At 38.3% G+C, this 9,730-nt stretch overlaps 1 protein-coding gene across 1 annotated transcript in view; it reads left to right on the top strand.

Moving 5' to 3' along the window:
- The first annotated feature begins 1,809 nt into the window (after positions 1-1,809).
- LOC134223854 (uncharacterized) overlaps positions 1,810-9,730 on the top strand; it is a 132,665-nt gene continuing 124,744 nt past the window's right edge. The window contains exon 1 of the mRNA XM_062703073.1: positions 1,810-1,979. Within this exon, the coding sequence (XP_062559057.1) occupies positions 1,966-1,979 (14 nt within the window). The 5' untranslated portion in view covers positions 1,810-1,965. The remainder of the gene's footprint in view (positions 1,980-9,730) is intronic.

The raw sequence follows: 9,730 nt of genomic DNA, 5'->3' as shown, positions 1-9,730 counted from the left end.
ATAAGTTGTATCGCTTGTTGGGCATGGGTGACGTCTTACCGGGATCTTTGGAGGTTCAGTTCGTAGCGTGACAGTTTGGTTAGGTCGCATAAGGTAAAATACCCAGTTCAGGTGTAGGAAGTAGATGCGCTGGTTCGATTGCTTTCTTTTCAGAAATAATAAATGGACTCGCCCTAAGCGGAGTCTCTTCTTCTTCTTCTTCTTATTGGCATTACATCCCTACACTGGGACAGAGCCGCCTCGCAGCTTAGTGTTCATTAAGCACTTCCACAGTTATTAACTACGAGGTTTCTAAGCCAGGTTACCATTTTTACCCGATGAGATCTTGGTAGGTACGATTGATCGTGTGCCATACCTTGAGCTGTTTGACAGTTTATTTTTGTGAAACACCTAGACGACTCCGATTTGGCTAATGATCACGAAACGCTATATCAGTACTGCAACGCTCTTTTCTGCGGAGTGGGCTCAACGAGCTGACTGTATGCTTCTTTCGGACGTCTCACCATCAACGTCAGCAGGACCATGTGGTGTCATCGAGAACAGCCCCTCAAACTTTGAAGTAGTCGAACGTGGGTCTACCACATATTGCAAGGGATCTAAGGTGAAATTTGTAAGCAAGAGTCCCTTTAATATCCGTGACCTGATAGGATATATAGAATATTTATGCCGATAGAGATATATGCTCGTATTTTCACTTTAAATACTCCTGGCGACAAATGAATGGTCTATAAACGATATATTTCGTGCCAAAATAAAAACAGTGATACATAATGCCCAAAATTTAAAAAAAAAATCCAAAAAAATTTTTTTTTTGCCCCTCCATATTTTTTGAAATTTGAAGGGGGGGGGGGGGTGACATAAAATAAATTTAATATTTGTTTCACAAAATTTGAAAAACTTAATAATTCGAAAACATTTCAGTGGACTGGGGTCGCATCAAATGATGATACTAATAATGGTTAATTACATTTCTTTCATAACAACAAAATATGTGAGAGTTTTCAAATGCTAGATGCGATGGGTTCTGTGCTGTGTACCCGAATGGTGGAAAGAGCCGATTTGAAAGATCTCTATTCTGAGCAATATCCAGTTATCGTCAACTGTTACCAAGTTAGATTTCGGACGACTCAGGAGAGTTTTAAATTTAAAGTGCATCTTAATTTAAAACATTTTTGGAACAAAAGAGATTAATAAGCTGTTTATTGTTTTGTAAATCTATACTTTTTTTAGCTTTAGATAGAAAGTCCAGCCAAGTACCCACCGTGTGGGTTTGGAGGCATGTGCCTTACGCATCGCCGTACTTGAGAAGACGCGGTGCGGTACCCGCTGTAGATAACCAAACAGCGTAAAATTATTAAACAGAAATCAGCTACTCGGAACCAATGGCTAGCAAACAATGGCTAGCTAGGCCCTCTAGAGCCTCTTCCTGGACCCTTTATTTACTCTGCTTTTGAAAATCATTATCATCTTCCCGGCCACGGTGCACCACCGTCGCTTATGATGACGACCGACCGGATAATGATCGCGAATGGACTCTGCAACCCGGAGACATGGTGTAGGCAGGCAATGATGATGGCTGGCAGATCATAAACAAAGGTGCTACGTCTCCGAAGGCGCCGATCTTAAGCCGCACGTTCTCATTAAAGAAAGAGGCAGTGTAGTAGAGGATATGAAAAAAACAGGAATCTACCGTGAGTCCGCAAGTCTTCGCGATCAACAGCGCCACAAATCGCGTGCCAAACGGAGCGGAGGTATCGTTCAATGGAAATCGGATGCTGTGGGTCAGTTACTCCGCGGATAAAGTCAAGTTCAAACGCTTCATGTAGCAAGAGAAGCTCGGTAGTTCCATTCAATAGGGAATTTCTTGAAGACTTTTAACTGCAATTTAGTAAATATTCTAATGCGGTGAGAAAACTAAAAGTGATCAGTGAATTAGTTTTAGATGCGATCAAATAATCGCCGAAAATGGATCACTTTCGGTAATGTTGGCATCCTGTTTTGGGTGACCTCCTTTCAAAAACATACCTATTCATATTTTTATGACTCGCGTTTCGAACATTTCACCAATAAAACTCGTGCTCGTTCAATGAAAAACGTGAAATCCATTATGAAGAGAAACCCCACGGACGGTGATCTGATGTGCAAAGAAGAAAGTATGCGGCTCAAGAATGATTGACGGTCACTGTCCTGTTCTTTGTACTGGGTGACCGATTTAATAACTGTATATAGTGGCTCCAGTTATACCGTTACAATAATATCGATTACCATACAAACCATGAAGAACTTGGAACTCGGAACAGCAGTTATGAGCTACGAATTTCAGTGTTGGAATGCATCGAAGTTCTGCATGAAGCCAGCATCAATGAAAGCGCTGATGTAATAAAGTCTTAGGACTTTCCTGGTTTGGTGATTTGCTATCTGCTTCGATATCAGTGAAGGGTGTAGGGACGCGGCAGGTATTTCCGTCCATAATCGTAGATGCGTATATTTGCTATAACTCTCCTGAGCTTATGATTTGGAGCGACTGAGTTTGGAGAAAAAGTGTCTCTTTTGTTGGTTTTCCAGACTATGACGAAAAGACGAAAATGCCTGCCTTAACCCTATTATACATTTCTTTTTTCCGTTACTGTATTCAAAGGAGGTCAGAAGGTCATAATCCTTCCAAATGGTTTGTTTTGTTGGTAATTTCTCGCTTAACTTTTCAAAAGGTCCTAAGTAACATTTTTTTCATGAATTAATTTGAGTATTGCAATCAAAAGCTTTCATGTTGTTCTGTTGATTGCGCTATTCAAATTAATTCATGAAAAAAATGTTACTTAGGACCTTTTGAAAAGTTAAGCGAGATTTCTCAATTTGGCAGCGTGATTGTTTCAAATTTACGATGATTATTAAATGTAACTCCCGTGAATTCAAGATGAAATCGGTTGCTTGCTGAAGCGGCTCAGAAATAGACGCGAAGCCCCCTCAACCTCAACCGGTGTTACTTCTCATATTAAAAACCATTAAATCTGTGTGACATGTTTTCGCTTTGCAGCTGGCAATAAAACACTAATATCACTCAGAAAGCGCAATAAATTTCCTCGCAGTAGATCAATAAACCCACTTGAGCCACACAGGTCGCCATTATCGGAACACTATCGGGATGCGGCATTGCTTCATATATGAACAGATGATGGTGGGCAACTGGAACACCAATCTAACGACTTCTTTTGCACCACCTCGAAAAGCATCGATGCGTCTAATGACTTTATGTGCACTTCAAGTGGGTGCAGCAACAAGCGAAACGCGCACAACTGAAGGGAATAAATACAAACCATTATCCAACATTTATTTGTTTTAATTAGCTGCTTACATCAACAACTACTAAAGCACCCCGTCCATTGCGGTTGGTTTCCCGTTGCATCCTTGTTCACATCAAGAAACGCACGTGTACTACTAATTTCTTGTGGTACTACACAGCAAGTGGCCAGTGGGTGCGACCACGAGCGATGATGGTAGTAATACAAATAGGTGCGTTGTTACGAATTTGTTTCGCTAATTGCTTTTGCACGTCACGTCATTCGGGATGACCGAGGAGCATACAAATGATGCATAATTATTGTTAGTTGAGTATTCTGCACAGTTTATATGCTACGTGCCACTAGACTGTTGACAATCGTACTATGCTTTTACATTTATGGTCATTCTATGTACACCTCCGGTCATAAATTATGGGCAATACTCTGAAAAACTTGAGAATGCTTCTGTTACATATTTCTATAGTCTTGCTTACAATCTGATCTGTAAGATTTATTAAAAAAATATAAGTGGTACCAAAAGTTCCTGAAATAAACATTTTCATACTGGCGGAAATTTGAGTCGGGCTAATGTAGGCTTTTGGGGCCCTCCTTAGCCTTGCGGTAAGACGCGCGGCTACAAAGCAAGACCATGCTGATGGTGGCTGGGTTCGATTCGCGGCGCCGGTCTAGGCAATTTTCGGATTGGAAATGGTCTCGACTTCCCTGGGCATAAAAGTATCATCGTGTTAGCCTCATGATATACGGATGCAAAAATAGTAACTTGGCTTATTTAGAAACCTCGCAGTTAATAACTGTGGAAGTGCATAATGAACACTAAGCTGCGAGGCGGCTCTGTCCCAGAGTGGGGATGTAATGCCAATAAGAAGAAGAATGTAGGCTTACCAGAGAAAAATACCCTGATAGTTAACAAATTAATTGCAATGTTTGAAAACTCGTTTTAATTTTTGCAGTTATGTTAAATAAGTATGCTCAAAAACTAGAAAAATCTCACCGGTGCTCGTACCTTTAAAAATGTCTTTACTGACAGTAGGGTCATTCCATACCAAGTGACCGAACCACTTGTAATCGACTTACACCGATTTTTATCAAATTTTGTGGATTTGTTCATCTACCGATTATATGTAAAAATCCAAATTTATTTGATGATTGGACAACCTCCGGCAAATGCGAGCACCCCCCGTTTTTGACGATTTGTAAAAACCATATTTTTGAACGACTCATATTTCGGACAGTTTTGAAGCTACAAATAACTTCTTTTTATGCATTTTGAAGAGAATTCTTCAAACTTTTTGAGAAGAATATTGATTTTTAGTAAAAGTGTTGCCAACTGTATTGTTTTTGCGTTTTAAGTATAAAATTGTATTTTTCTGCCAATGAGTATATCCATTTGGAAAATAACCCCAGCATCGTGTTCTCCAGAGAATTTTGCATAAGAAACACTCGAAACCCCAAGGTACTATGAGCCATTTTTGAGTTATAGAGTTTTGAATGTTATATGATTCATATGAAACATATCAATCACATAAGATTTTGTTATGCATACCTAACCTTCACCCTTTTTGCTAGAGTGGTTTTATGGAGTTGCCAAGAATGCAAAGATATTATTTTCTTAAAAGAAATTGTAAAGCATGTAACTTTGAATAGAAAATAATGTACTCGGCAACGTAGTAGTTTTGGAAGAAATAGCGTACTGTTAAACTATTACTCACATAGGTACTATAGTATTTCACCTGCTATGGAAAGATGTTTTTTTTTTGATTTTATAAATCATTAATTAATTTCAAAAGCTTTCGGCTCATATGCTGCTCATATCTTTTTTATACTATTTTATTCTTTCAAATAACGTCAGATTAAGTAAACCGAAAGACTCGTGTTCTAATAATAGAAACAAACATTTTCCTAAAAACAGCAAAAGAAAAACATACGAGAGGCAATTACGACAGAAGAAACGATATGATTATCTAAAAAAATCTGATTAATTACCTTGCGGGAATGGTGCATTTCTCGTGCATTTTGAAAATAGTATTTTGACCATATGTTTCGAGCCCATAGTCCGAACCAGTTAAATTTAAATAGGAAACAATGGGACAGGATTTCCCGTAAATGCAACATGTTGTGAGCAAATCGGTTAAGGGAAAGTGCCTAAAAAGTGGATGAAACTATTCTGCGCACACACACACAGACATCACCTCAATTTGTCGAGCTGAATCGATTGGTATTCAACACTATGGGTCCCCGGGCCTGGTATAAAAAGTTTGTTGTCAGAGCGAACATATAGGCTTTCAGTACGCTTAGTGTACGAGAAAGGGAAAAATAAAGTAGTTCATAAGGAAGTAGATTTTCACTATGTTATTGTGGAAAAATAGTTTATTGTTTATTCTCCCAGCACTGCCAAACTACGTGTACCAATCATTCAATTGAGCATTATTTCAAAAATTTTAATCTTTTAGAGCTGAGGAACAAATTGTAGTGATTTTTTGTACATTGTAAATTAATTTTTAAAGGAAAATTCCGGAAAGAGAAATGGTTTTGCCGTCTAACAACCACAGGTCGCCAGATAGTGCTGGCAGAAACATTGATTTCTTGCATATGATTTCAACAATCAAACTTCAAAGCGTTGTAATATTTCCAGCATTACTTAAAGCCTGTCCACGTTAAATTTCGGACACCCATCATACAATGCGATTTTTTTAAATTTTCACCAGGGAATCAATTTTTCTGAAATGCGCTTGCGAAACAAGCGACAAAAGAGAACCAACGACAAAGCTTTGTTTTTGTCGGAGATAATAATGACAAAGATCCGAAAATTTTTGTCAGCAACAAAAAAGAAGACAATCTTGTTGCTAACTTTTCATCCCGCTATTTTGCATTATTTCTAGAGCAAATTTCGGTTTTATGCTATCATAGTTTCTGCTTTTATGGAAATATTCGAGAATCCAACAATGATTACCATATTAGCATCGTATTCTCGGAAATATCAGAGCATGCAAGGTAAATGATTCTTGTCATATTGTGTTGGGGTTCTGATAAAGGTTTGTCGCTAGGTGCGTTTGTCAGCAACAAACTCTGTTGACGACAAAGGGTATATTGTTAGGCGTTGCTCGAATATTGATTCCCTGATTTTCACAATCCACCAAACCACAATTTACACGACAGATGAATCTCTCCGCTTTACGTGATGCTTTCAGCATGTTTTCATTCTCGTTCAAATTGATAAAATGGCTACAAATCAATTAGACATTGTCTAAGTGTCCGAAATTTAACGTGGACAGGCTTTATTCTTCAGCAAACTCTTTCGGCATCTTTTAGACTATATGCTAATGTATTGAGTCAGATGATTGAATTAACGATAAAATAAAGCCGCTAGGAGCAAAAATGCAAAAAAAAATTCTACATATAAATTTCAAACGCGGTGCGGAAAGTGGGGAAGCAACCAACCGAGCTGTGTATGTGTCAATGCGATTGTGTATAAAATATTCAATGTTCTCAGTGAAAAAATTGACTTTCATTTTTTAAATCCTGTATCTCAAGATCGGAACGTAGTACCTCGGGGTTTCAAGCGTTTCCAATGTAAAAATTGCCAAAGAACACGTTGGTGAGGTTATTTTTGAAATAAAAATATACTCTTTGGGTAAAAAATGCATTTGTCGAACAAAAACCTAAAAATTGTTTATTTGACAATACTACACAAAATATTTATTTTATAAATTCCTTGAAAAATCTTCTTTCGAATGGTTATTTTAGATTAATTATAGACCTCACAGTTCCAGAGATATTAACAAATCAAAATAATGGGTTTCATACATTTGTCCGAAAAGGGGGATGGTTGTATTAATCGTGGGGAGGTCCAATCACTACGAAATTTTGGATTTTGGGGTATAACCCATACATAAACAATTGGTCAAAATTTCATTTAATTCTAAGAAAGTCGATTGCACGTTTGCATTTTTTCTCGATCACTTCATATGGAATGACCCAGTACTAAAATAGTAATGGTGTCACCATTTCTTGAAAGAAAGTGTTTTCCGAAACGGTACACTATTCGTATATTAATAGAAAAAATGATTCAAAACCGTAAAAAGAGCATGGGTGTGCTTAGTATTGAGTGACTTGGTCCTTTATTTGTTACACGACTTATTTCTAAAACAGTTGCTCGAAATATTTGAAGTTTTCAGCGGAAAACTTGAAATCTGAGCGTGTGCTGCTCAGTTACCCCACATGTGGGATATTTTGATCAACTTCTTGTGAAAGCTATGAAGAATTGTCGAAGAATCCAAAGGATTTCCCATTGTTTCCCGTCAAAAAATTTCTCGATGAAATTAAATTTTTAAACGAGGAAGGACCGTTTGAAGAAGAAGGAGTTATTCGGCCGAAAATTAATTGGGAGGTAATTTGGCCCAATGATTTGTTCGGTGAAATCCAATATATTACGGCCAAAAAAATATTGTCAGCAAAATGGCATTTTCGGCCAAATGACCCATTTGGCTAAATAACGTGTTCGATCAAACCATTTTCAGCCTATCAACCGTTTCGGCTAAATGGAATTTGGCTAGATGACTTTCAGTTTAATGTGTTATTTGGCTTTCGCCTAAACGACGGTAAGGGCCACTAGACCGAAAGTAGTTTGACCGACTATTTAATTTTGTTGCAACCCATCTTGTCGAAATGGGCATACGGCCGAAAATATCGTTGAAATGGACATACGCTCGAAAATATCGTTTGGCCTAATTGATTATTTGGCCGAAAAAGCCGTTTGGGCGAAATGGTCATTTGTCAGACAGGGCCATTTTGTTGATAATGTCATTTTGCCCAAATGGGCATATGGTTGAAAACGTCGTTCGCCTTATCTGATTCTATGGCCAAGTAGGTCATTTGGTCAAATGGGTCGACATTTTTCACAACATTAGCTGTTCAGCAAAATGCATTCGAACGTATGTCCCATTCGGCAAAATGGGTTTTCCTGCCAAACGGATCTTTCAGCCTAATCACCTATTAGGGGAGTTTGGCCGAATACCGTTCGGCCGAATGCCATTTGGCCGAAAGCCACTAGGCCGAACAAACCATCAGGCTGAAACCCATCTGGTCGACAGGGTCATATGGCCGAAAGGGTCGTTTGGCCGAACGGGTAATTTGGCCGAAAGGGTCTGCATGCCGAAAGGGTCATTTGGTCGAATAGGACATTTGGCCGAAAGGGCCGTTTAGGTCATTTGAGAAGTGAGAAATAAGGAGTGAGAAGAGTCTCAATTCTAATTCCTCATTTCTCACTTCTCACTGTAAAAAGTGAGAAGCGTGAAGTGACTATTTGTCACTACTCACTTCGCGCTTCTCACTTTTTATCACGATAAGTGATAAATGAGGAGTGAGAAGTGTGACGTCTCACTACTCACTTCGCGCTTCTTACTTTGTGCAGCAAAAAGTGAGAAATGAGGAGTGAGAAGTGAGGCGTCTCATTCAAACGACCCTTTCGGCCAAACGACTCTTTCGGACAAATGATCCTTTCGGCATAATGACCATTTCGGTCAAACGACCCTTTCGGCGAAATGGCTTTCGGTCAAACGACCCTTCCCCAAATAGAAAAAAAAAACAAGTGACACCGTGCTGTCAAAACTCCAGGAGCCTTTATCAATTCGACAATAATCCTTTATCGTTAATGAGAAAACTATCTTACACGTTGACACTAGAATGTTATTTATATCTCTTTCGATTTCAAAACTTAAAAGTGTATGCATAGAATTTCAATAAGTCAATATATCTTCTCAAACAAAAAAAACTTATTATGGATAATACCATCTAGCAACACGTTGCCGTGGCTCGTTTATATTTTTGTTTACGTCGCATTTTCTACCGTTACGAGAGAGAATGAGAGATTAACATGTTGATAGATTGAGTTAAAATTCCTCATGTCGGGAATTGAATGGAAGTATGCCGGAAAAGCAATCACTGTGACTGAAATAAGTACCGTTAAGAGATATGATTTGTTTTCATCGGGAAACGCTTCCGGGATTGTACGACAATTCCCCGAATGTAATAATTCCCCGAAAATAAAGTACCTCTTCCAAACACACTTCCGCAATCGACTGTATGCGTTCAAAGATACGTTCAAGAGTGTCTTATTGGAGATTATCAGCACAAAATCCTTTGGTAAGATTAGATGTTCTTGACCCTACACATCTGTGTTAAAATATTAAGATATCAGAGTACAGTGTTTTCCAAGGTAATTTTTTTAATAGTCGAACAATGGCGATCTTTTCTTCAGAAATAGGCTTAGCTCAAAATAAGGCAAAGATGAATGAGTTGAGAATGAGAATAAGGGTTATGTGATGTGATCTCTTTGTTTGATATAGGCGAATTTCGCCAGAATAGGGAAAAAAATATAAGATCCCTTCTTAAGCAATATGCATTGAATGTATAATATTTCACCGAAAAACATT

This window comes from Armigeres subalbatus, chromosome 1 (genome assembly GCF_024139115.2).
Source record: "Armigeres subalbatus isolate Guangzhou_Male chromosome 1, GZ_Asu_2, whole genome shotgun sequence".
NCBI classification, from domain to species: Eukaryota; Metazoa; Arthropoda; class Insecta; order Diptera; family Culicidae; genus Armigeres; species Armigeres subalbatus.
This window is presented reverse-complemented; position numbering and strand designations above follow the sequence as displayed.